The sequence below is a fragment of the Calypte anna genome, chromosome 3 (genome assembly GCF_003957555.1).
Source record: "Calypte anna isolate BGI_N300 chromosome 3, bCalAnn1_v1.p, whole genome shotgun sequence".
NCBI classification, from domain to species: Eukaryota; Metazoa; Chordata; class Aves; order Apodiformes; family Trochilidae; genus Calypte; species Calypte anna.
In genome coordinates this window covers 44,340,702-44,368,684 of record NC_044246.1, presented here as the reverse complement: position 1 = coordinate 44,368,684, position 27,983 = coordinate 44,340,702, and the positions used below count along the sequence as shown (strand labels likewise).

The following is a 27,983-nucleotide window of genomic DNA, read 5'->3' as shown; positions in this document are numbered from 1 at the left end:
GGTGTTTTTAAAGGAGTTTGTACTGGACCATTTGGTACATATCAGTTGGTCCATCCTTCCTACAGATATGAAAAGCAGGTATTGATCCCTGCTGAGTACACACTGGCCATTTTCCCTGGAGCGTACTCCACAGCTTGCACAAAGACAATCTTAGAGTATGCTAGTACATAAATGGTGTTGATGGTGGACAAGTTTGGAATTGAGAATAGATTCAGACTCATGTTGAGTCACTGTAAAAAGTTTTAAAAGCTGCAAGTTACATGAGTTTATTGAATGAGAAGGTTTTCTTGTCAGACTTACATTTTTAGTTTCTGGTTAATTGGATAATTTATTTCTCTTGAAAGAAGCAGAAAGAGTATATAATATTTTTTATAGTTCTGCAGTAACTTTAGCAACTTGAAAACTGGGAAGTTTCGCTAACTCCGTCTGACTATGGGCTAGGTCAGATGTATCTGTGCAATACTTATGAAATACTGGTATCTTGAATGTCATAAAATTTCTCACAGCAGTAAGTAACAGCAAATCATCTGTTCAGTCTTTTTCAGTAAAGTCAAGTATTGAATAGTCAAGAAAACTAAAATTATTTTCTAGTGTTAGTCCCTCTGGGCTGAGCCTCAGGTGCAACTCCCTTTGAAGGCTTTATATACTTTCAGGATTAAGCTTACACTGCAAAAATAGTGTAGAGATGTCTTGATCTCTTAGTTAATTTGTTAGATCTGAGGTAGATGTTCTCTTCCAGATAACAGTAGCTAGCTGAATCGAGGGCCTCTGAGAGAAATTTGAAGCTTTGTTGAGGCTATTAGTCAATCAAATGTGATTAAACACTTAACTTCGGTAAATACCAGGATAAAAAGAAAAATGAGCAGATGTATATGTCACTAATTCATTAGAGAATTTAATGAATGATGTATTGTTCTTTTCTATATGGAAAGCGAAAGGTTGATACTTTTTCATTTGAAGGTCTTCTTGAGAAAAATAGAATTGCAATGTTTCAGATATATGGAGGTGGAAAGACTTTTTTTATTAATATAAAATTCCAACTCTCTGGTCAAGGATTTGTTTCCAAAGTTGTACTTTTATGACTGTTACTTTTTCATTAACCTGTAATATCTTATTTATATACAGGGAAAATTCCTTGACTTGGCTAACCCTACTAACAATGCTGAAGAATTTTGTATGCCAAACTGGAAATAGCTGAAAGTAATTTTCTTTAATTGTGCTCATAAATATACAGTTAATAAAGCTGGTGAATTACATCCAAATTTTTCTCTAGCACTCATCATCTTTAAGGGATGGTTCAACTTGTTGCATCTTGACTTAATCTCGAAAGGGAAGTCAAATTTTAGGTATCGTCCTGAGGGGAAGAAAAAAAGATGGATGATAAATTTCAAAGGGATTGATTGTTGTCAATAAAACTATAGTTCTTAATGAGAGGTGATGCTGAACAGCACTTGATGGTGAGCTGCAGGTGATCTTGCACAAGTAGGAGATTTGAAGAATGTGCAGAAGAAAGATGTGTTCGGGGACAAACTTGGAAGTAGAGCATGCCTTATTTCTGGCTCATTAGAGAGCTGGACTGGAACAAACAAGCTTTTCTTCTTTTTAAATGGTTAGAAGAATAGCATCACCACTTGATTCTCTTAACTTTTTTGTGATAACTGCACTTAAGAGTATCTGACTGTCTTGGAAGGAGCAATAATTCAAGCCTTGCAACACCCATCAGAGTTAGGGGAAATACCCTTTTTTCACATGTTCGTTTTAGTGAGGTGTACAGAGGAGGAGTCAGATGCTAACTTCTTTCAATTTCAGTAGGAGTTAGGTTGCTAAATACGTTCATGAATCAGGTCTTAACTGACTGATTTATTCAAGGTCATTTGGGAATTATAGAACAAAAGTAGAAGCTGATTTCCTTAGCTGTAGTCAATAGTCTCTTTTCTGTATTGTAATCCTTTCTATTCTTATGCTCTTGGTGCACATGGATTTCTGTCACTCTCGGGAACAGAAACTGAAGAAGCCTCAGTATATGTTACAGGTATCTTCTGTGTTAGCCAGTCTAGATTCATCTGCTTGTAGATTTTGAGTAGTTTAAATGTATGCATTCTCACTAAATTCAATGAAATTGCAGAAAATTAAGACCTTTCTTGTTTATGGTTTTTTATAGCCGTTATTTTTTCCTTTAGTATTAAATATGTCACCTCTCTATAGAAGGCAGTTGAGAGACTGGTCATCTGTAGTGTTCTTGTAGAAATTAGTATGAAAACATCATAGTGAATATGGCGTGAGCCTATTGGAAAAGTAACCATGACACTAGGCTATTAAGCAGATGACAACTCAATTAATTGATTTAAATTTATTTCTGTGGTTGGGTACCAAAACTTGGTGATCAGCAGTTTGTTTAGGTTTTTCCATGTTTCAGGTACTAATTTCTTGAGACCTCAGTATGAGTAGATTTTTTTAAAAAATATTCTTTTTAAAGTTATGTTTTCTTTTGTATTCTTGAACTACTGCATTCTCTCAACCCTGTCTTCACAGATGTGCAATGCTTTGAGACCAGAAAGCCTGAAATACCCTTACACTTAATATTATCCCTTTGTTTTGTGTTGCAGCCAACAGTCTTCACATTACTGCTTATTTTATGAAGAGATGGGTTAATCTTCGTTGTGCTGTAGGGAAACGTTATCGTGGTAAGAAATCAGTTTCTTATCATTTTTCTTAGAATTTTGCATTTCTTGAAGGAAAAAAAAGAACATAAACTAATATTTTGTCTGATTTTTGTCTACTTGATCAAAATTTAATTCAGAGCTTGGTTTTTGGTGTTTTGGTGTGGGTTTTCTGTGGTTGGTTAGTTGGTTTGTTGTTTTGGTTTTGGGTTGTTTTTTTCCAGAGGATATTTCCTAAAAAAAAAAAGTGTTTCTTTAAATATGATGGATTTTTTTTTGTTAAACTTAATTTTGAATTTGTCTATGCCTTGCCCCAGGGTAATCAGCTAAGCCACACCAAATTCTGTAAGTATAATGAGACTCAGCATTTTACTGAGTCTCGGTACGGTGAATCAACCAGAGTTTGCGTTATGAATCACTTCATTATTGCTCGAATGTCTTGTGACATCAACTGTACAGTACAAGTGTATGCAAGAAAAGGCTTTCATTCACCTCAGTGCTATAAAATCTTTACGTAGGTGATGTCATTGGACCAGATCTTTTTTCATGTTTTCTCAAGTCAAGATGCTCTTTAAGGAAGTGATGCCAATCCTGTCCCGCCAACAGCTATGAAAAGGAGCTATAAAAATGAATGCCCTTTGTGTTGAGCTTTTCATATTAAAAAAAAAAAAAAATTAAAAAAATTAATTAGGTGCCCTTAAAAATATTGAATACTTGAATGGATATTTTTAAGAATTTCTTCTTTATCATAGGAATTCATTATATTCATAAATCTCAGAACCACAGAATGGTGATCACCTAGTTCCACCTAGTTCCAACCCCCCCCCTCCATGGGCAGACACACTTCTACTAGACCAGTTTGCTCAAGGCCCCGTCCAGCCTGGCCATGAACACTGCCAGGAAGGGAGTAGCCACAATTTCCTTGGGCAACTTGTTCCAGTGTCTCACCCACCCTTACAGGAAAGAATTTCTTCCTAATGTCTAAACTAAACCTCCATTCTTCAAGTTTTAAACCATTTCCCATTGTCCTCTTGCTACACACCCATGTAAAAAGCCCTCCCCCAGCTTTCTTGTAGGCCCCCTTCAGATACTGCAAAGTCACTATAAAGTCACCTTGGAGTGTCCTCTTGTCCAGGTTAAACAACCCCAACTTTCTCAGCCTGGCTTCATAGGGGAGGTGTTGCAGCCCTCTCATCCTTTTTGTGGCTCTCCTCTGTACACGTTCAAGGACCTCTATGTCCTTATGTTGAGGGCTCCAGACCTGGACACAGTGCTCCAGGTGGGGTCTCACAAGAACTGAGCAGAGGGGGAGAATCACCTCCCTTGACCATCTGTCTGTGCTTCTTTTGATGCATCCCAGGACCTGATTGTCTTTCTGGGCTGCAAGCGCACATTGAAGGCTCATGTTGAGCTTCTGTTCCACTACCACTCCCAAATTCTTCTCAGAACTTTTTCAGAACCTTGCACTTGGCCTTGTTGAACTTCATGCAATTTGCACAAGCAAACTTCTCAAGCTTGTCAATGTCCGTCTGGATGGCATCCCTTCTCTCCAGTATGTTGACTTCACCACACAGTTTGGTTTCATCAGCAAGCTTGCTGAGGGTGCATTCAATTCCACTGTCCATGTCAATGACAAAGATGTTAAATATCACTGGTCAAGGCTTTCTTCAAATCCCAGCTAGTTGTTTTCTAAGCTCATATTGGTTGAAGAGATTGGAGTGTTGAGTTTCAGTATTTCATCAGACTTGGTCTCCCAGTCTACTGGAAGAATAGTTAGAGTAGAATAGCAGAGTCCCTGCACTGGTATCTTAACTTGGCTTCTGTGTATTAAATCTGAACTTTTTTAAAGCATCAGTGAATGTTTAAAGATACTTTTGTTTTGTTTGGAAGCAAGTGAAATTGTTATAAAATATAACAATAAAAATGTGTAATTGGAATGAACTTGCCCTACTACTGCTGCTGGAATTAGAGTCTCTGATGCTTCAGTCAAAACTTTACTTCCACATACAGTTCTTGACAAGAAAGGAGCTTCATTTTGCATAGTTTCAGTCCCAATAAATAGCAAAATAAGAACATATCCTAAAATAAATAATTTGGCACTAACGTTTGCTTTCTGTAAGATACACCTAGTATTTCACAAAAAACGTGTTGAGCCTTATAAAAGAAGAATCTTGCATACTTGGTTGGTCTTGATCACTCAGTATCTAAAGCAAACTTAGGTAAGAGGCTGTTATGGGAAATAAACATAACAAAAGCATAACAAATAAAGCCTTTGCAACAGTTGCCCAGCTTTTTTTTTGGAACCCATTTTGAAGATGTCTGTAGACTGCTTGCAGTTTGAAAACCATAGTGCTATAACTTTGTGAGTGAGTTTTCATGTTCTGAGGACACAAGCAGAGAAGGAATAGTCTGGACATAAGGCACAGTGTGAATGGACACAGTTTTCTGAAAAGAATCTGAAAGGCTCATTTTGCTGACACAAATATACTTGAGGTCTCTGTGGATTCTTTTTCAGCCAGAGTCAAATGCAAAGTAATCCATTTCAATGTTCTCATCTTTCACTGTAATGAGTCTAGAAAATTCCCTTCAGGTACATGCTTAGTGGGGTATGTATGGCAAGCACCAATGGGATGTGCTGTTGTGGAAGAAGCAGTACTTTCTAGAGAGTCACCCATATAGAAGATCTGATTGTCACTGGAAAATTGTGTGTATTGTGCCGATAACCAATTTGTTGAGGAGAAATTCTAGCAAAAACCCCCAAAACAACTGAGGTCAACCTCATGGTTTTTGTTTATGCCTCATCCCCTTCTTGTCCCAAAAATAGGGTGTTACATCTTGTTTTTGAAGTATAACAAATTTAAAAAAAAATCTTAAAAAATTTTTACTAAAACCAAAACATAAGCTTAACCCATTAAAAATGAAGTAAAAAAGAAAGAAAGAAACAAGCAAAAAACGTGAGAAAATATTAATGTAGTAATCTTGAACTAATCTGATATGTAACATGACAAATTATCCAGCTATGCTTTTTTCATAGTGTTGCTAGATACTGGATAAACCTTTGTCTGGTTTATTCTAATCTGAGAACCCTTCAATTTTTTCTTTTTGTAAATAGAAACTTTGTTGTGTTCATAACAAGCCATGTGATCTTGAGTAAAATATGTAATTCTGTGCTAATTAACCAATTTATTTAAATGACTTCAAAAATCATTGTAGTCAGAGTTGAAAACACTTAGCCTTGTGCTGAGTTTTTATGCCAAGACCTGACTGAATATGTTGTGCTGTATTGCAAACATAATTGACAGCTTTTGTAATGAAAAGACTCATCACCAATATAGCACAAACAAAATCATGGTTAAGTGGCTTGGTTGTTGGCTCTGTCTGGTATATGTGACCAAGGGTGCAGGTGGACTGATTCGCAGCCATGACTATATCCTTTTGGAAACTAAACTTACTCTGACATTGGGTTTTTTTTCATGGTTTAAAAAAGCAAAACAAAAGGAAGGATGGGATGTTGAAGAAGGTTGGTAAGCAACTAGTGGAATGTATGAAATTAGTTAGTGTGAAATTAGTTAGTGTGCAATTTAACACATAAATTATTTTTTTAACTAAAATAACACATATATATGTTGTCATTATGTGTGATTTTGAATATGGTAATAATTTTTGTATTCTTCTTTTCAATTATTTTTGTATAGAGCTACGTGTGTTTCCTGACAGGTTTATAGTTTGTGTCAGTAAGCTTGAATGTAATCCAAGTACTTGGACGTGCGAAAATGATGTACTGGTATGTACAAAACAGTTCTATACATTTTTTGGTTGATTTTATAGTAGTAAGATAAATGTTTTTGTATAGATGTAGTTGTTAGCATGTTTGTTACTGTCATCTTGGAACCAGAAAGTTGCATTTACAATTGGGTAGGAAATATTCAAAAGGACATCTTGAATTGAGTCTGAAGCAGACGAAAATGTGAATTTTTGTAAGCGCAGTGTTTTCTGAGGTGTATGAGGCTCAGAGGAAAAGAACATTTAGAAAAGCTAGGGATGGTTTTAGAACCTTGATTTAAGGATCTTTTTTCCACTTTATATTTTGTCCTTCTAACATTTTACTTTCCAGAATTAAAATGGGCACTTTTTAATGTCCATGGGCTTCTTGTATTGTTTTCTTAGCACTTGCTCTGCATAACTCAAATGGATCAGTGCTAGCTGTGCTGGAAAGAAAATCCCTGGGCATCTATGGAGAAAAAAACACTGGTGTGTAGTTAAATACCATAAAGAATTCTACTTAAATATTTTATCCTGAAGGCTTTATCAGGGTCAAAGGCCTATAAATTTTATGCAGCTGATAACTGCTAGTTGTCTCAGGAGTGTTCACTTTGACCCAGGAGACCTGCTGTATGGCAAGCAGACACTATACTCACAGTGAGAGTCAGAACTGGACACTTGAGGTCTATGCATATTTTAGTAGCTTATCTTAGATGTGTTAAAGTAGAATTGAGCCTTGGGGAAAAAAAGTTTTTCTTCTACTTGTCCCACTTACTATTTTTTTGAATACCAGAGTGGTTTTATTTATTATACTAACTGCAGATTTTATTATTGTGATTAGATTGGTAAGTATCCTTAAATGTCAAAGGATCAAGCAAATGTTTTTCTCTCAGAAGAAGAAAAATGTAACTGCTTTAGCAATACTTTGTTATTTTGAAATTTATTAGTTTCTCAGTATTGTATTGAAAACTATTAAGATGGTGTGGCCATATCTAAAAATCAGGCTGCAGGCAGTAATAACAATTTTGGAAGAAAGGAAATCTCTATTAAAGAAACAATACAGAAAGTTATTGAAAATACATGAGCAAATTGCAAGTCTCAAGTAACAGATGAAAGAATAGCTTGGCTGATTAATGCTAAGTTTAAACACATAACCATTGTTTCCTGCTTTACCAAACTGTATTTGTAATCTTGAGTTGTTTTAATGTACTCTTGTAATAGTTTTATCTTGAAAAAGACTACAGTTTTGGGAACATGGCAAAAGAGGAAACCCAGGGAAATATGTAAGAGCTCTAAAGAGATTAGTCATCTTTGTCAGTGACTACATTTTCTTGGTGATTATTACGTAGAGCTAAAATGGAAAATTGGAAATGGGTTATCTGAAGAAACAGTGGAAATAGAAATGGGTGGAAGGCTTCTTGGAGGCTTGTGAGCATTTGAAAATGGGCTAACAATGGAGTTTCATTGCTAAACACATTGGATTTATACTTGGATCTATGAAAGGAAATAGTTGTAGGGAAAGCATGAAAGGAGGTTAAGCTAGTGCTGACTTTCAAGTGGAAATTTGAAATTATTGCTGATGTGAAATCAGAAAAGAAAGTGAGGAAAAGGAAAACCTGTCACGATTAGAAAGATCTGAGTATTTCCACCGACTGTGCCTTGTTGTTACAAAAAATATACAAAACCAAAGATTATTTTTCAAAAAGACTGTTATTAAAAAAAAAACTATACCAACCAAAAAATAAATGCACATAGGTACACCAGGAGAAGTGCTAAAAGTATGCTGAGTGCTTTTTGAGTCCCAAAGTAAATGCAAAATGTTGCATCTTCATACATCTGATTTTATAATTTGTGTCACTGTAACATACTTCAGGTACATTATCTTTCTAAAAAAAATTATAGGAGCAGAAATGACATTATTTGCTTAGATTATGCTGGAAAGTCTTCTGGTTCTTTCATAGGGATGTGTACACTTGGGTATAATTAACGAGACTTTGAACAGAGTATATGCTGCTGGAACAGGTGTCTGCTGGAAGGTAGTATGAAAACTTCTTTCAGATAGCAGCAATTTGTAAGGATTAGTAGAAGATTTCATGTGGAATTTAGTTATCTTAAGTACTTTAAAGACTGTTCTATTGTTAAGTGATATCAGATTGGGTAGGGGAAGAAGGAAACACTGTGAAATACAGTTGCACAATTCACACTGTGTAAGTGCTAATTTTTGCATGGAACTGCGTGTTTGTGTATAAGAATACAGTATCACTAAACTGCTAAAAAGATGAACTGCTGTAATGGTCAACTACTACTGAAAAGGTCAGTGCACGTTCCCTGTTAGCTCCAGCTACATATTCCATTCTTGTTTCAATTGACCAACTGATTCTTCATTTGAGAATTAATTCATTGACTTAATGCGGCAGAAAACTATTTATTTGTGAAGTTTCTCTTTTTTTTATTGGAGGTTTAGTTTTCTGTCATGTTATTTCACTGAACTGACTTATCCTGTACCCATGCAGTTGCCAGTTGTGACACAAGAGGTTGCAGGAGCATGCAGCCAGGTCTTGGGTCAAAAGAGCAGAACCCCAACCCTTTTGTAGCAGCTGATAGTTACTTTGATTTGGAACTAAGCAACCATAAACATATTAATGTTATATTTGTTTTAATACTTCCCTTGTTGATGGTTTTCAATTTTATTATAATTTTTTAAATGTCATAAAATCTAGTTTTTATGTGTTTCCAGATCGTGTGTTTAATTCTCTCTCACTATAGGAAACAGCTAGAGGAAAACAATCTTAAGTTGCAGTTTAGAGAACTGTAGTGTTGGCTACATTCTTCAGAAAGGCAGAGAGGGTAAAGTGCAGACTAAGGAACCGTATCCATATGCCACGTGGTAGAGCTGATTGAAAAAACTTCTTTCATATTTGAGTTTTTACTTTAGCAACATCAGGCTTCTGTCACTTTTATCTTCTCATCCTGCATATTCTGCTAAGGCTGATGCAAGACTGATGATACTGAAACATGAGTCTCTCCTGTCTTGTCTTCTCTTCACCATGCATTCTTCTCCTTAGCATGTGTGGGGGAGCTGAGTGAATTAATTGTTCCTTCTGAAAATAAGGTTGTTGGTGGTTTTTTGTTTGTTGGTTTTTGGGGTTTTTTCTGGGGGGTGCTTTAGTTGCTTTGCATGTTTAGCTTTCAGCTGGATCACTTCAGTCAGACTCTTAACTGAGTGGTGTTAACGCAGAGGCTTGGCAGGACCATTTGTTGGATAAGGGTGGGATTTAATTTTCAGTGGTCAGGATAGCTGTAAATCATCTTGAATCATAAGACTGCACTCTGAGATGCTCTGTCACAAAGTAATGATACCAGTGGCTTTGACTTTATCAGAAAGAAGAATGCTTCGGCAGTTTAACAATATTCCTTTTTGTTCCAGCTGTCTGCATCTTCTCCTTGGAGATTACCACTCCTATAGCAGAGTTTGCCAAAAGGGCTGCATGCCTGCATCTCATCTTGCTGCATATCACAGTCTTGTGTATTCAGGCATACCAAACATCCCTTATTTTTAAGCTGGTGCGTTGAATTGCTGGCGAGAGTTGCTCGGGTGTGTGCATGCTCCCTTCTGCCAACCCTGCAATGGAGGAACTTCCTGCATAAGGGGAGGGAGGATACCTGAGAGCAGTTAATGCTGTGAATTGCCTCAGTGAGATTTGTCTGAACTTGTCCTAGTTTCTTCTTATAGCTCACAAACTGACTGATTTATTTTGTGCGTGGCGAAAGTCTAATAGCTGTCTGCTGTTTGTTACGTTAATGATCCAGAGAAATGGACAAATGATGAAATGAAATCTGACACAATTGTTTCAATTAGTCAAGACTGGAGAAGGCTGTGGAGAACTTCAGAGAAACCTCACAGAGATGAGGGGCATTAGAACTGTAAATTAATATCATCTGTTGATAAATGCCTAGTATTTTTACTGAAAAGATCAATTACACTGTACATGGGTAGTGCTGAGTTAATTAACTATGTGATCTCTGGAAAAAGGCCAAGATATTGCTACAAGGAACTGATGTGACAGTCTTTGTTCCACAGCATTATTTATCTGAAAAGCAGACAGATTATTAGAGTGCATATGGAATGATAGAAGCAGTAGCACTTAAACTGTCTTAAAGCCAATAAGTAAGTTGAATTAATCTTCAGTAAAAGATTATCTACCTCACTGTGCAAAATCCAGATAAGGGGTAGCAGAAATACAAAAGGTCCTATAACTGCAGCATAAATTATTAAGTACATAAAATGGTTTCCATATGAAGCAGTCTTCAAAAAGCAGGGACAAACTGAGTAATCCCTCACTGATTTTTAGTAGTTGCTTTTTATATGAGCACTGCAGTTGATTGAAATGTAACTACTTAGCAGCATTCACAAGATCTCATTTGTCAAAGCCTTGTGGTTATTTAAGATATTATCATCTGTCATCATCCTTTCACCTCCCTCATTTTCCTCTCCCCTCTCGCTCTCCTGCTGTCACAGCTTACACTGGTGGTTAATGTGGATTTGAGCTAAGAATGATATTCTTTCCTCTCTGCAGACTTTAAGAGGACAAGCACCTCCAGCAAAGGTGTGAGGTGTAAGGCTGACAGTGCTGATGCTTAAACCTACAGAGAACTAAAAGTTTTGTTGACCTGCTTTGCACCTGCGAGATTTTGAGGACTCTAGGACATTAAAAAGTTTAAGTTACTTCAGATTTTGATAATAATTCTCTGTATTCCTGTTGGACAAAAAATATTTGACGGGTTATTTTTTTTTAAATTGTTTTAAAGAGCAGGCCATTCCTCATCCTTAAGCTGAAAACTGTTATGATGGATAGCAATTTCATGTCTTGACTGAACAGTAAGCTGAAATATATGATGATAAAGTTCATGGGAGGATTTTTGAACTATTTGATTTGAAATAATTTGAAGGGACAGATCCCCAGTGTGAGATCAGAAATCTTGGGGTCTTGGGTTTGACGGTGATATTTTGAAAACCAAGCTAATACATTGATTAAATTGTTGATCAGTAATTATCTTCTGGGCCGTGCAGTTCTGCCTCTTTTACATATTTTCCTTCTCTAAAACCAGCAAGATCAATAGTATTAGTTATTCTTTCCAAGATCTCCTACAATTGTTAAACACTGTTGTAACTATGTAAAAAGAACAGTTATATTTTAAAATAGACTGTTATTATCCAGATTTTTTGTACGAATTGAAGCTTTTAAGCAGGTGAATGATGTTGCTTTCTACATCATGTGTAGTGTGTGTGTTTGTGTACATATATGTGTGTGTGTGTGTTATATAAGTAGTATTTTGTCATGTCATATAAGCCATGCTATATCTGGAAGCATAAATACAAAGCTTACTTCAGTATTAGTGGTGGGTGGTTAGACATCTGTGCTGACTGACTGAAACCCATTTAGATTTGGTTGGCAGATAGTGGATCTTCACGTCAGACTGTTAAAAGCTGTAATTCAGGATTACAGGAGTTTCTTGCTTTTTCAGGTACTCACGTGACAATTAAGTTATAGATTCCTTCCCTCATGGTTTGCAAGTTGGGAAAGGGTTTGGAGTCCCCCATAAAATTGCTATCTTTTTTCATTTAAAAAGTCTTTAAAGTAAAAAAACTCATATATCTCACATGTATGTTCTCTTTCATAGCTGCTGGAGTCAGGAACCTTAAAACTGATAGGAAAGGCTACCTAAGAATTCAGTTTTTTAAGACATTGATTTCCCTAAAAGAAAAAAAAAAATGTAGATCTTTCTTCAGTGTCATTGAGAGAAGTTCTTCCAGTTGAAAAGCTGTTATTTCTGCTTCTACTTCTTATCAGTGGACACTTTCTCTGAAGATAGAATCTGAGTCTTGTAGCATCAGTATATAAAATCAGAATGATTATTAGCTCAATTACTTAACGTTAATTTTAACGCTTTTTGCCTTCAAGCAACTACAGCATGTGTCACGTGCTTCTCAGTATGTAAATAAATCATTTGTTTCAGCAGCACCTTCTGTGGCTTTAGAAAGTGCTATGTGTGTTCTTGTTCTTTCTGTTACAGATGTGTATCAGTTTTTAGGTTTTTTTATGAAACATCATGTTTTACTTCTTTTATGCCATTTGTAGTTTATTAGGAATTTTTCTATTATCTAGCAAGTACTCAAATGCAAATCTAGAAAACTCTGAATTTCCTACATTCCATGCGTAAAATATGATGAAAATGCAAATAAGAGACTTCAAAAGCAAGAAGGTATTTTCCTTATAGAAGTCTTGTGTGTTAAGGGAATCTGATGATGCGCTGGGGACCTTTGGAGTGTTTAGAATTGCCAGGATTTATGTAATGCATGAGAAACCTAAGTTGACACCTTGTATTTTGAGAAAGTGCAATGTGTATCACAGAGGCTTATAACAACTTGGGTCAACTTTTAGACTTAATAGTACAGACCATTAGGGACTCCAGACACCTTAAGATCCATGGTGTCAAATCAAAATTAATTTTGGTAGTAGATAATTAAGACTGTACTGATGCAAGAGTTAAGACTTTTCTTTCTGTGCTAGGTCACATGTAGTTCTACAGTTCTCCTCCTCACTAGAGATGCAGTTTTCTCTCGTTGTTTCTCCAATTTCAATCTTGAAAAGAATGTAATTTTTTAAAATCATCATCATTCCTTAAAAATACTTCTAATGAAAAATCAGTATTCCCATTTGTAACATGGAATGATCCTTAGTTTCTTTTACTGGAACTTACTGACAATACAGTAAACATAGAGCAACATTCTGCAAGTCCTATCACAGAAATGTAATTCTGTGTGAGGATAATATCCATCTCTATTTCTGTTCTTGGAGAAATTCTCTGAGTGTTTTATTATCTCATAAGAGGTTATAAGTAGAATTGCTAGGACAGGTATATCACTATATTGGAAGCACTGAAATATTTGTATCGTGATATTGAGAGAAACTTTTTATGTGGGATGGGAGAGGGGAGAAGACTAGGCCCAAAGTCTTGTCTGTTGATTTTCTTTCAGTTAGGTGATAGTATCTGATTAATCCTTCACTGACAAACCTCTTCACTTGCTTTAGGAGCCCTTTTCTATTTATCAGATTGGGAAGAGTCTTGTGTGACCTCTCTGATCTGCCAGTCATCTGTTAGAACAGTTTTGAGACCTAAAGGGTTATCTTAGATTGTTGAGCTTTTGATACTGCTTAGAGTGACATTAAGAGAAATCCTGCAATTGCAAGCAGGACTTGCAACTGCAAAAGCTCCTCTAGATAACTGTTTCTGTGTGATTTCTTTTACTAATTTAAATTTTATTAACTTGTGTGTGCTTGGTGTAATAGTTTACTTCATTGCTTTGTCTGCATTATTATATTCCGATTCCCTTCCCATATGGCACTCTGATACTAAGTTTGATTTATTGGACCCATTGATGTTTTCTATTAAGTATTTTTTGATGAGCAAGTTGAGCCACATCGATAAATGCAATTCAGAAACAATGTGTGTTTTCTATTGTGCTTGCTTTTTTTTTTTGTCAATGAGAAGGGAAATTTGATTATCCCATAGTGTTACTTGCTAAGTGCATAAACATATGCAATTCTTACCCTGAGCATAGTAAGAGACAACTGGAAAATATAAAACTAAATAAAGAGATGGGAAGGGGGGCAGTGTTGTTCACTTTGAAAATTTTTCTCCCAGCCCAGCATCCCAAACCCCGGACTGAAAAAAAAAAAAAAAAAGAAAAAAAAAAATTTTACACAAGTATTACTGCCAGGCTGAAAATGCCAAACCTTTCACTCTTCTTCAGGATAGTAAGTTGGAACATTTCATCACTAGTGCACATCCATGAGTAATTCTTTTACAGATATTTAATGATGTATTGCTGAATTTAGCTGTTCCAAAGAGAGCTGCAGATGGCAGTCACCACTTTTCATTTTTGAGGGTTTCTTTTTCATTTTGAGTGATACGGTAAGTTGAGTAAATTAATTTTTCGTTCCATAAGACTTAAGTATACTATGTGCCTAAAAATCACATTTCTTTGTAGGTCTTAATAGAGGCTTTTTCCCAGACATCTCTGGATAAGTACTAAAGATCTTAAAATCAAGTTGTGAGAGGCCAGTATAACAAACAGGTAGGGTAGTAAAACTTTGTAAGCTTTATTTCCGCAGGCTAGTTTTAGTGACAAAAATGATTTTAATAGCACATATTTCTAACAGAACTTGACAGTTCAAGGGCTTAAGAAGCATTTTAATCTTTTGTGCCCACCCAATCTCTATACAAATGTAAATATGTCTGTCTTTAACAATTTGCCAAGAAATGTGGTATTAATTTGTTAGCAGCAATCCCACTCCCTGCAGCTCTTTCAGAATCAAGTCACAAGTCTGGCGGTGCTTTGACGTTTTCCTCTGTCATGGTGTCATTGTTTATATGATGTCTGCTTCTGCTGTCCTCCTTTTTATGCCTGGAATATTTTTCTTTAATTATCTCACTGCCTAAAAGGAATTTGGGATTACTAGACAGGATGAGAGCAGATTAGCTTTTTTTCTTTAGCAAGTCTTGAAGTTCCCATAGGAAATAAATAGTATTCCCAAAACACACAGTGTTTTTTATTTTTTTTTAATTAACTAAAATTATTAAGTCTAATAAAGAAAATAAAGGAAGTATCACCAATAATGGCTGAGTGTCTTAGTAGTATATGGAGTGCCCATTGTTGTTATTTATGACTCTCTCTGCCTTCTATTGTGGACTTATTCCAGCCTTAGGGAGTTTACATCATTCCTAATAGCAAAAGGCTCTCTGGTTCCCACAGAGTCTTTCAAAGACTGACTCATATGCCTTATGTTAATTGTTCAGCTCTCAAAATACAGCACTTACAGGGTGTGGTTCCGAGGGGAAAATCTACTGTACTTAGAGGGCATGTTCAGAAGTGTTTCACATATAAATCATTTTGATTTTTAATTTTTTTAATGCCTTAACCCTTTTCTGTCACTGCTTTATGTGATAAGCTACTTGAAAACAAAATAGAAGCCTGACAACTGCGTAGTGATGGAATGTGTTAGGCCTTCTACCCTGGACCATTGGCTACTGTGACAGACTCGAAAATCAAGAGTGACATAGTTTTGTCATTTCTGCCTCTCTTCAGGGTCTGTTCTTCACACCCTGGCGTGACGGTACACCCAGGGCAGTGATCATGTGCTGTCATATTCAGCTGCGTGTTAGAACTGAGGTTTGTTGCTTATCTACAGTAGCGAGTACGTGTGGACAGGAACTGTCTCAGTCCTCCTCTGGATTTGGTACAAAGTGCTACTTTCCACCCATTGTCTACCACATCTTTAGGGTTTACCACAGACCCTGCAAGCCTGTTGCACCGTGCCACACTGAGGAAGATTTAAGATACATTAGCCTTCAAATGTTTCTGGTTGTGCTGCTGTTCTTTGGCAAAGTAAGAGTGCTCTCAGCTGCTTTGATGCAGAGTGATTATGCAAAATGCTTCTGAGTCGTGTGAATCTTACTGGAAATCAGAAGAGTTTCTACAGACTTTACAGTGAAGTCTGTGTCTTGTTTTAAAATTGGCAAAGCACTCAAGTATCTTAATAATATTCCCTTCTTTAATAGTTTACAAAACAGGAAAATTTACTCAAATTATGAGAGTACATAATTTGAACAAGAATAGAAGCAGCAATTAATTCCTCAGATTAAACTAGTTAGGCTTGATTTCTGAGGTTGAAATCACATTGCATGTATGCCCCATGTGTTTTCTGTCTGCTTTAAACACACGTGTTGCACCCTTAGTGGACAGAACTTCATGCGTTTACCAATGAACACAAACAGGTTTGCATAATTTGTCTCTGAAACAAAGGCTCCAAACAGCTGTAGTTTTCTTAACTGTGGAAATAGTTTTGTTTCTTTGCCTCACTATGCTCTTTCTGCTTACAAAACAGGAAGCTGTTTTCCTGGCTTATTTTTCTGGAAAGAGTCCTGAGGTTTACCCCCTCTCCTTTAAAGCAGAAATAAAAATCATGAGCAGAGTTTAACCCCCTACAAGTGACAGATTCCTGAGGAGTGTTCCAGGCAGCAATCATGTACATGCTTTGGCCTTGTGCCTCTGCAGTCTTTCTCTGCTTTCTTGTGTTCTTCCTGTACCGTCTAGCTCCTGCCCGCTTAGCTTCACAGTGCCAAGCAAGAAACAGAATAAATGAGCACTCCCTACATTTGGTGTGCCCCAGTCAGCCCATGCAGGCTGATGAAGAAAAATACTATCAAAGAAGATGGACAAAGCCTCTTTTCTTCTTGTCTTTGCCACATTTTTTTTCTCTCCTCTCCATAGCCTCAGAGATAATACTTTTTTGAAGGATGTAGTTAATAGTGAAGTCAGAAAATGGCCCTTCTCTCATTGAGATTGTTTCGTTGTGAAAGGAAATGCTCACAGCTTGAAGAAAAAGAGCATTTTCCTTCCCTCCCTCTCGCCCCAATCTCTATAAAACTATGGTGCTGCTGTTAGCTGAGACCAGAAAGAATTCCCCTGTTGTCCTGTAGTAGCCAACCACTACAATCTGTGAGCGTTTGAATGTTAGTCTTAAAAAGCTTTAACCCTTGCTACCTTAAATGAGCAAGTATCACTATCTAGGTTTTTTGTTGTTTTGGTTTGGTTTTTGTTTTTTAAGTATGGAAAATTATGGGTGTTCTTCTGAGAATAAGTATATAGACCACTGCGCCAGTCAGTCTCTTCAGAGAAAAAAACTGACAAACATGCTCCTGTCTGCAAGAGAGATTCCTGGCATTTGTCACAGTTTGAGCCACAAAGATGTCAAATATTTGCCAACAGTTTCCTCAGACAGCTTGGAAAGCTACATCCTTTACATTACAGTCTTGTTTGTTTGTGGTATATTTTAGCATATGAAATATGTTTGTTGGGAGTCTGAAAGAGGAGGGAACTGACTAGACTCCCAAATATTAAGAGATTAAACATTATTCTGTTTCTTTTAGACTGCTCAGATTGAAATAATAAAGAACATCTGTAAGTCTCAGTATTAGAACTGGAGTTTTTTGTTGAATAATCATAGCTTGATGTGTCATGGTATTTTCTTTTGGAGCAGAAAGAAGAACTTTCCAATGGGACGTCTGAGTATTTTACTGAATCTGCTGAGAACAAGAAGTTTAAGATTACTCTGAATGAACAAATAAAGCAGGACATCTTGAAAGAAATGTATGTCACTATTGTTTCCAAGGGGTTAGGTTTATAGTCTGGTAAAATTTGGGTAAATAGAATCTAGCTTATGTGTTAAAGCTTCAAATAATATAAATTATTTTACAAAAGATTATTTTTAATTACTAAGACCACTACTCTAGTGTGGATAAGCACATAGAGTTATTGTGGTTGTTTTGTACAGCATGAAAAAACTATTACAACCCACACAGATCTCTCACATAATGCTGGGCAGAATCAAAACAGGGTGGGTTTTTTTTTTCCTGGAATGAATCTCTGAGCCAAAATAAATATGTAATGTTTAAATCTGGTCATTGGAAAAGCATTTTTCAGATATATGTTTTGTTCGTGTTGAGGGTCTACGGTATACTGTGGTAATAGTCTTAATCTTTGGTCACAGTTGAAGAGTGTCCCTAGTCTAGCAGATAGGGAGGGCTCCTTGTCAGCTGAACATTTGACTGCTCCTTTGCTACACCAGGATGCCATTCTTGCACAAGCTGCCAGGATCCTTAGATCAGCTGTAGAACTGGCAATTTGCTGTGAACCATGGCACCTTTTTACCCAAGTCATCTCATCTGTGTTGTCTTTTAAAATAGTATTAGATTTGGAGATGTACCAGCTCTACCTGTTTTAGGAGAGCCCTCTTTCTGAGGAGCTAGATATGCCAACCTGAAAAAGAGCAGCAAGAATAGCAATATCTTTATAGTAATATCTCTAGACTTAAAATTTTATCTAGGAAGCTTCAGTTGTTGTGCATCAAGTTCGTCCTACAGCCCATGTGAAATCTACATTTGTAGGTGACACACTGATGAGGAGTGTTTATGTACTGACACTCCATTTGGTCCCTTGTGATTCCATTTTCCTATATAATTCCTTTTAGAATATCATCTACTTGCATTACCTAAGTCCTTCCCAGATGAACATGCTTGATACTAGATGAATAGTGGTTAACTTGAAAGTAATGCTTTGAAATGTCCTGGGAAAAATTCCAGGGGAACATTCTAAAATAAAGATTAGAAACTCTCACACAGAGACATGCACGCTGCCTCTCCCTGCCTGCCCCCTCTATTCTTTAGATATGCATTATGCATGTGAATATATGGGAATGGTTTAAAATCATTTAGGCACTTATGAAATACTATTTTATCTCGCCAGTTTGGGAAGGAATTCAATATGCTTATGCTGTGTTGACCTTTAACATCTGTAATGAATCCAGTTCTGCCTCTTGGAATAGAATGTGAACTCCTTCATGGCTTAGTCATTAATAAATAGGGTTCCCCTAGTGCAGTGGAAAATCAGATGGATAACACTTGATATTATCCACACCAGACAAACATTACTGCTTGTCAAGATGATGTACATGTGGCTTTTTTCCACATTCAGAAGGGGTTGCTCGAGTGGTGTTTCAGAGTTTGTAAGAAGGGGCATTGAAGCACTGAGGAATTTTTTTTTAATTTAAAAACAAAATCCTCTTTTATTGCAGTGTGAAAAGGACAAAACCAAGTAAAAGTGGCACAAGCAAACCTCAAAGCAGGGGGGACTCCAAAGAAGTGTATCTTGGCTCAGTGGACTCTCAGACAGGGAACAGAAAGAACGAATGTCAGACTACTCTCAGACCTCAAGCTGAAATGAAATTTAGGAGTACAGGACTGCTAAAGGACTGCATAAATACAGCTGAGAGCAACTTGGAGCTTCCTGTTTTAGAGCTGGAAAATTATGTTAATCAGAGACAGCCGGATGATGTTAGCAGCCAGCAAAAACCTCACTGTGTGGAGCAGTTGAAGACAAGTCTTCTAAGCAAGAACCCCCCTTGTAGCTCTGAGTCAGCACTGCTATGTCCAAAACAAAGTCAAGAAGTGACCAAAACACAGGCTCAACAAAAGAGTTGTGGTTCAGAAGAAAAATTAGAGCATTTAAAAAAATTATCTTCTGAAGAAGGAACTCCTTCAATTCCTAGCAATGCCCAGATGAGTAAGTGTGATGATGATTGTTTAGGTCCGTTGCTGAAGGAGAAGACCCCACTTAATTCTAGGTTGTTTCCTGAACAAGACATAAAAAAGATTACTTCTGATGAGGAGTTACTAACTTTGGGTAAAGACCTCTCCCAGCCTCTTTCTGTGAGGAACAATACAGTGCAGACAGGGCAAAATGAGCCAAGCACAACTGCTGAATTGCCTGTGGTGCCACCATCTTGTTTAGAACTGCAGCCTGTGTCTTTGGAGAAGCTTAGCCAAAAAAGGAAAAAAGAAGCTGAAAATGGTCTCAGGAAGTTAAAACTGCGAAGGCTTAACAAGTCTTAAAGTCTGAAATAGTAGCATGATGGCATGGATAGACAGCCGACTTTGTGCTCGGAAAATGTAAGCAAAAAGTAGGAAGCAATTCAAAATAATGAAAAATAGTAAAAATACAAAGTCAATATTAGATAAGACTTTTTAACAAAGTCTCCTAGTCATTTGCAACTATAATGAAGATAATTCTGTTAAGTCTTTAGGAAGTAGGTATTAATATTGTACAAACCAGTATAGTATTTGTACAAAGAAACATCTTTTAAAGTAATATTTTCTGAGCAAAATTTTAGATCTCTGTATGTATCAGTACTTATAAAAAGTGATGTTAGCTGATGACAGCAAAAGTTAAAACCACTTTTGTGATCATTTGGCAGCTGCAGTTACTCAGTGTTTTGCTTGTTTCAGAACATGGTTTATTTTAGTAAAAAATAATCCTTTCTCTCTCTGTGTTAGGAAGTTCATGGTTTATTCACATGATCTTTACAACAGTAAGGTGATAATTAAAGTCTCACCTTTCCTGTGGGGTTTCAAAGTAACTTTGGCTTCTGCTTGTGCAGCTTTGATATAAATATTTATTTCCAACCAAAGTTGTGGATACAAGTGATCACACACATGGTCTTTGGAAGAATGAAGATTAGTTTTAGATGTGCAGTCACTTGGATGTGCAAACATTGCTATTGGGAAGTGTCCATACAAGCATACACAGCTTCATCCATTCTTGTTTCAGAACCAGGTCTTGTTTGTATGCAAGGACTGTTCTTCAGGTGTTAGAGATACCTAACTTATTTCTTATTTTAAGAGAAAGGTAGTTTTTAATTCCACATTGATTTTTAATACTGCTTTTGTGATTTGTATACTAATATGCTAAGGAAATGTAACATTTGTATCATGCTTATATTTTTTAAATGTTTAAAATAAACTTACAAGTAATTTTCTTTCATTGTTCTCTTAAAATCAGTGTTACCACAAGCATTTTATGTGAACTGTGGAAATTTTACTGACACATACTTGTGACTGAGGTTATCCTTATTTAGGTACAGAGGAAGATTCACATTTGTAAGCATTAGAATTGGTAGTGTAATACATGTCCTGAGACTTAGTAGCTCAGCAGTTGACAGCAAGACATTCAGTTGAACAGCATCTTTCTACTGTAAAGAATTTCTGCTTTTGTCATAAATGAAAAATGCCTGCTAGAAGACATTTTCTCTTTTTTCTTTCAGCCTTTCTGTGCAGTGTTTCTCACAGTGATTTACAGTTAGTTTGCTAATGCTTACCTATCTTCAGGCTCTGCGCAAAGGTCTTTACTAGTAACAGCAAAACAGAGGCTGGAAATGAACCTGGGTTTGGAGGAAGAATAGCCTGAGGTATGTTTAATGTTGTCTTTTGTATGGACTTAAAATACAGGGCCAGGAAGGGAGTATAAAGCACCTTTTTGATTAATTAAAAGGACATATAAGGACATTTAATTAAGTATTCAAATAATAAAAATTAATAATAATTAAAATGAAAGAATAATTAAATATTTAGAAATAATTAAAATTATAGTATTACTTAATAATTAATTAAAAGTATGCTTTTTCCAAGGGCATGTAGTGATAGGATGAGTAGTGGTTTTAAGATGAAAGAGTAGACTTAGATTAGATATTAGGAAGAAATTCTTCAACTATGAGGGAGGTGAGACACTGACACAGGTTGCCCAGGGAAGCTGTGTCTGCTTCATCCCTGGAGGTGTTCAGGGCCTGGTTGGATGGGGCTTGGAGCAACCTGGTCTCGTGGGAGGTGTCCCTGCCCATGGCAGAGGGGCTGTAAGTAGGTGGTCTTGCAGGTCCCTTCCAACCAAAACCACTCTGTGATTTATTTGAATAGAATAATTTGATAATTTATATTAAAGCATTAGTGTAGATTTTTTGGTGGCTTCTTTTAAGTTTTTACAGTGAACAAACTGATAAAGAATGGTACAAGCATATATTATAGACTGCAGTTTAAAATTATTGTCATATCTAGTTTTTCCTTGGGTCTTAAAGATTATCTTCCTGGTTGTGAGATACCTACAGGAGAGGTTTAAGTGATTATGCAGTAACAGATCCATGTTGAGTTTATAAAATCACTTTGGTTATTTCATCTGTTCTGGTCAGGAAAAAGACTTTTTACTTGCTTTTCAAACTGACCAATACACTGGTTATATCTGTGAAAAGTGTGAATGGTCTTGAGCAAGTATGCCCCAAACTGTTTCTGCTAAAAGTTTTGGATTCTGAAGCACCCCTTCTTGTCTCTGTCCTCTCCTAATCCATTTAACTCAAGTATTAGAAACCAGAGAGTAACCACATAAAGTCTGGATCATCACATGCTGTTATACGTGGTTCAACTTTGTAATCTTAGCTGTAAATTAACCTGTTGTATGTTTAGGTAAGAACACTTGATTTTTGCTTAAGGGTTTTTTGTTATGTTACTTAAAATTTTGTTTTCTATCACCTTACTGATAGCATAGGAACACTCTCATTTTAAAACAATAATCATGCAATAGTAAGAAATGTAGGGCTAGATTGATTAAAGCTGCTATTGCCTAGAGATTCAGAACAAGTACAAGTAGATTTCCTGGGACACCCAGGCTGTGCTGTTACCACATGACTCTGTTATCTCAGTGCTTTAAGCCCAAGGTCAGATTCTCAGTCTTTGTGTTTTTCTTTATCTACAATCCACCTGCACCCAAATGACTGGCAGAGGTGTGGGCTGACATGCTCTTGAACCACAAGCCTGATTTCCTAAATCAGATTGAGGAATTAAAAAAAAAGCTGGAAACTGAGCTAGAGTAAAAGTAGTAATTTGCAAGTCTTAGTTGTGGTTTTCTATTAGCAGTTTGCTTCTGAGCAGCATTTGTATATCTTTCTGTTAAAAGTAGTAAGTATTAAAGGCTCTGTTCTGCTGCCACTGAAGCACAGAAACTACTTGGTTAATTTTTTCTTCCTTTGTGTTTGTTTGCTATGTTGTTTTTTTTTCATTTTCAGAGCTTCTTTGAACTCCTCTGAAATATGTATATATCTGTTATTGGCTACATTCTGCAATGTAGAACTCAAATTGAAAAATATATGCTTTTCTAAAAGAGAAATAACTGTCTATTCCAAACCAGACAACTTTGCTTGGGTTTTTTGTTGTTGTTTGTTTGTTTATTTGTTCTTGTGGTTTGTTTTTTTAATAAATCACCTGGTTAATTTGGTCTGTGCTGTTTGCTGATAGTGAAACAGTCCTTTCCTAGCCAAACACTCTCTAAAGTGTTCAGCCTATCATTTCCATTATTCTTTACATCAAAGTAGTTAAAAATATTTGTTTAGTAATCCTTTGTGTTTAAACACACATCAAAAGCCAGACCAGCCTTTTGTATGGTTATTTATAAAGAGGAAGCAGGCTGATGTAAAATCTCCTTTGCCCAGTGCTGGCTGGTAGGAAGGTTTTAACTATCACAGGAGTTATTTTGAGTAATAAGCTTTGTGCTTGTTCTGATATTATCTGCTGGGTTGTAGTTCTGCATACCAGGGTCTGGAGTTAGTGTGTTGTTACAGTCACTTACCTTCATTTCTGTCTTGTGCTTGAGCTGCATAAATTCAAGAGCAGCCCCTATTTCTAACAAAAAACCCAAACCAAACCAAAAACCACCAAAACCCAAACAAACCCCAAAACAAAAACCAACAAAAAAAAAGGAAAATTCTAAGAACCAAAACTTTCCTTGCTACAGGTTTTAACCTGAAAGTGCTAAGCAGCCCTCTGAAGGTGTTTGTCAGTGTGAAGTTCCTTCCCACTCTTCACCTGGCCACATTGGTTGGGTTTTAATTGACATTTTTATAGCATCTGCTGGCTTTTGACTGGAAATTAGATTCTTTTTAAGGAAAAAGATGCAGGAGGTTTTTTGTTTTGTTTTCAATTGGTATATGAAAGGTGTAGAATGTAGTTAGACTATCCCTCACTGCGTGTTACAAGTAATCTTGCCTGTATCAAAATCTAATAAGTTTCATAGTGTATTAAAACACTAATGCAGGCTATAGCAAACAGCATTGTTAAGAGTCTTTTAGGCAGCAGTGGGAAGTGTGGGTTGGCCTCAGAAATTAGCTTTAATAAAAGGCACTCCTCACTTCTTTGCTTTCTTTTTTCTTCTCTAATAAGCATTAACAAGCATACAAAAACCTATGTGAACATGAAGATGTGGGATGAGGGAATAACAGCACACTGAGACTTTCATCAAAGGAATATCAAAGCATTCTGCAGCTGACCCTGGGAGGGATATGAATATGCGTATTTTGACAGTTAGTGCAGCACAGAGGGTAAGCAGTTTCTTCAAGGTAAAGCAAGCTGGTTCAGGAACTTGTACTGCAAATTCTTTCATCAACTTGTTCAAGTATTTTTGAACACAGTTCTTCCATCTTGTTCACCTTTTATTTTATTTATTTATTTGTATTTTTAATTAAAATGGGACCTGGTAGCTTGTCCTTCCCATGGTGGCACTAAGTTTGCATTTATAGACAGGGACTGTTTGTTTGGTGTTGGCTTATGCTGAGAAATCGTAAGAGAGTTGTGAAAATGATGCAGTGTCACAAGGCATTTCAGCTGTAACCTGGACATTGTCCAGGGAATTAACAGCCACCATCCTACCTCCTTTGCTATCCGTTTCAATTATTCCAAAGCTGGGAAACTGGTTCCTCTGAGAGCTGACAATGCACCTTTTTTTGAATGAGACTTTCATTGACCTGCTCTCATTCTGTCAAAGTTAGATCCTTTAATATAACTGAGATATAGTACCTCTGTGGTAGGAATTGGTAATATAACTCCTCAACTGCTTCATTTTCTGCCAGAATAATTGTCTTTTTATTTATACAGCAGATCTTTTGAAAAAAGAAGTGTCCCAAACTATAATTCTAGAGATGGGCATGCCCCTTTTTAACATTAATATGAGCTCATAGTCTTAGAATGAAGAGAGTAGAGATTTATTTCTCCACCCTGTAGAGAACCTGATTGAAACAATGTGCACATCACAGAGAAGGTGCTCACTGGAGTATCCAGGCTGAAACTCCGGTCTGACGCCCTGTGTGATAGCACATTGCTCCAGTGCTGCCCCAGTGCTAGGAAAGCCATCTGCTGAACTTGTAGCTGGTGGCCAACAGAGCACGCAGAACCTTCACCACTCCCCTCCTCTTCTTCAGCCCCAGAAACTGGGATTAATCATTACTGTTTTATTGGGTTTTCCCTCTTTTGGGAGCATTAGCTAACCTTTAAAAGCAAAGTCTGTGTGCACTGAGAAATAGTCATGGTGGCTGCTGGTGTCAAGACCAAAAAAGAGGAAGTTGAAAAATTCTTAAATATACTTAAATATTCTTGCTCCATTTAGAAGGGGAGGGGGAGCTTACGCAATCAATTCCATTTTCTGTTGCGGAAAAGGCTGAATTTGGTACTTCCCTTGTCAGAACTTCTCATCTTTGCATACACTAACAAAAACACTAAACTTCTGCCTCGTGACTTGCTTGAGAGGGGCTTTGCAAAGGGCCAGGGTGGCTTCCTGGTTCCCTGGGTGGCTGAGGTGAGGCGAGCTGAAGTCTGCAAGGAGCAATGGAGAGGACAACCTTGTACGTTTTCTAGCTTGGCAGAAAGCTGGTTACTAATACTAACTCTTGCCCTGTGTTAGCTGGTGTAAGAACAAGCATTGTTCTGTGGGAAAGAAAATTGCTTCATCAGCAAAATTGCTTGGGGATGCCAGGCTCACCTTTGGGCCCTGAACTGGTTTATGTTACTCACTTGGGAAGCCTCAGCTGTATGAGCGCGAGCTGGCTCTATGCTCCTGTTAGCAATACAGCAACAACTGCTCCCAAGGCTGTCTTTCCCCAGTGACATGAATATGTTGGTGTTCAGACTGATGGAATGTGCTCCATCAGCACCTTTTCCCTGGTTACCTCTGCCTAAGATGGGCCCTTTCCATGCGGAGGTGCAGAGGCTTTGATGTGGCTGTGTTCAGTTCCAGTTGGACCAAACCCAGATTGGAGATGTTCAAGGAGCTATAGGTACAGCAATGCTGAAGGCGCTGAGGGGATTCGTTTTGTTATTTGGTTTTAAAGCTCCAAAATTTAAATGGCAGCTCAGGAAAAGCGTATTTTTCAGTTCTTAGATGAATAAGAATCTGAAGAACAAACACACACCAGCAGCAGGAAACTTCTCCTGACTAAACAGAATGCATCTTCCCAGAGCAGTAAACTGTGAATTGGCAAAGTATAATTTCCACAAAAACTAAATGTGCCTTGGCAGTCTGATGGGAAAGCCTTAAACTTCATGTTTCTATTTATTTTTGTGACAATGGAAAACATGGCCCCCAGCTTGGTGGTGGTTCTGTACTTTAGAAGGCTGTTTTTGTTTTAAATTCACGCATGTGAATTTTGGAGCTACCACTGAGATTCGAGGATATAATTAAAAAATATCATGACAGCAGTTTTGCAGAATTCTCTTCCCTGCCCCCATACAACTTGTGCAGCTCAAATAATTTTGTAACAGTATGAGGTAGTGATTAAATGAGTTATATAGGGGAAAAGGGTTGTGTGTGGAGAAGGTCTGCAGTGACAGAACCTCTGCATGGTCAGGATAGTCATATGTAGCACAGGAAAGGCTGGAAAGACAAATACTGTGCTTGGGGTGCTGACAAGTTTTGGAGCTTGAGGAACCCAAGTTGTGCTCTACAGTACATCTTCAGAGATCTGAACTGCTTTGTCACTACGTTCAAGTCTGTAATTGGATTTCGCCTCAGTAGGTTTCAAAGTGGCCTGTGAAATACATGCTCCCAGGACTGGCTAAATCCTCTTTTTTCTGTTGGGTTTTTTGGTTTATTTTTTTTGGGGGGGGGGTTGTTTGTGTGGTTTTGTTAGGTTTATTTTGTTTTGTTGGGAATTTTTTTGGTGTGGTTTTTTGTTTGTTTTTTTTTCCTTAATATATGGCAGAATCAAATTTATTCCTACAAATTCAGGTATAAATGTTTCAGCCATTTAGAAAGAGTGGTTCACTTTGCATCATTGAATTCAAGATCCACATGAACAGTAGTCTTCAGGAAGATGTTTAATTCAGCATAAAAGTACAGAAAAACATTCAGTTAATAACCCCACTTTGGCTTCTGAGGAAGGTGAAAACTTCCATTATCTTTAAGTGGCTTTTTGTAGACACGATGTGTTTGCTATATTGCAGACTGTAAAACTCAGAAAAGAAAGGGAAATAAATACTCATGGTATGTGTTTGATGAGGAATTACTGAAGTGGTCAGATAGAGCTGATCTTGTTGACTTTGATGATTCTCTGGTACTTAAGTTACGTGGCATGTGACTGTGAAGAGCAAGAGCAGTCAGTCCCACTGTCCCAGTAGTATACAAACAAGTTAGCAATTTCCTTTTAAAGGTGGTTTGAAACCAGAAGTTGCACTAAATAGATATAATCGGGGGTTTTATATCACTGTAAAGACGGTACAGAACCGATTATGTCTCGCTGTCAGATTAAGTGTTCATTATATTCAGATCACAGCAATCCTTATAAAAGTATCTGTATTTACAACAATCAAAATACAGATGGAAAGGCCTAACCTTGGAGTGGGTCAGTTTCAGTTAAAAATACAGTATTTCATATTATTTTTCAACTGAGCTTGTTCCTTCAGATTTGTATTAGCCCCTTACCAGAACAAATTAGCAGCTTCATCAGGAAAGTGTGCTAAAATGAGACTATCAGACAGCTAACCTGTACTTCCACACACAGCCCCTCCTAGGTGGGGGAGGCTGCATTAGTTAAGCAATAAGAGCTGTCAATGAATATTTTAGGCATTTATTTTATGCTCTACAAAGCACTTTCTGCCCATTAGGAATCAGGATAATCTATGGATCCTTTCCCACCCAGGTCAGCAGTTTGTATCTTGCCTAGCTACTGAGAGTTTGGTTACTATCTGGTGGTAGCTCATTGGCCTGTGGCGAGTAGGCATTGCACAATTCCAGTCCCATCATCATCCTATTAGAAGTGCACAGAAGGACATTAGCCGAGAGACATGGAGAACAAG

General features: G+C 37.1%; 1 protein-coding gene across 1 annotated transcript in view; it reads left to right on the top strand.

The window, feature by feature from the left end:
- The window catches only part of SLX4IP (SLX4 interacting protein), a 78,225-nt gene extending 57,262 nt beyond the window's left edge, over window positions 1–20,963 (top strand). The window contains exons 6-9 of the mRNA XM_030448708.1: window positions 2,607–2,684; window positions 6,356–6,444; window positions 17,528–17,637; window positions 19,121–20,963. Of these exons, the coding sequence (XP_030304568.1) occupies window positions 2,607–2,684; window positions 6,356–6,444; window positions 17,528–17,637; window positions 19,121–19,937 (1,094 nt within the window). The 3' untranslated portion in view covers window positions 19,938–20,963. The remainder of the gene's footprint in view (window positions 1–2,606; window positions 2,685–6,355; window positions 6,445–17,527; window positions 17,638–19,120) is intronic.
- Window positions 20,964–27,983: the final 7,020 nt, after the last annotated feature.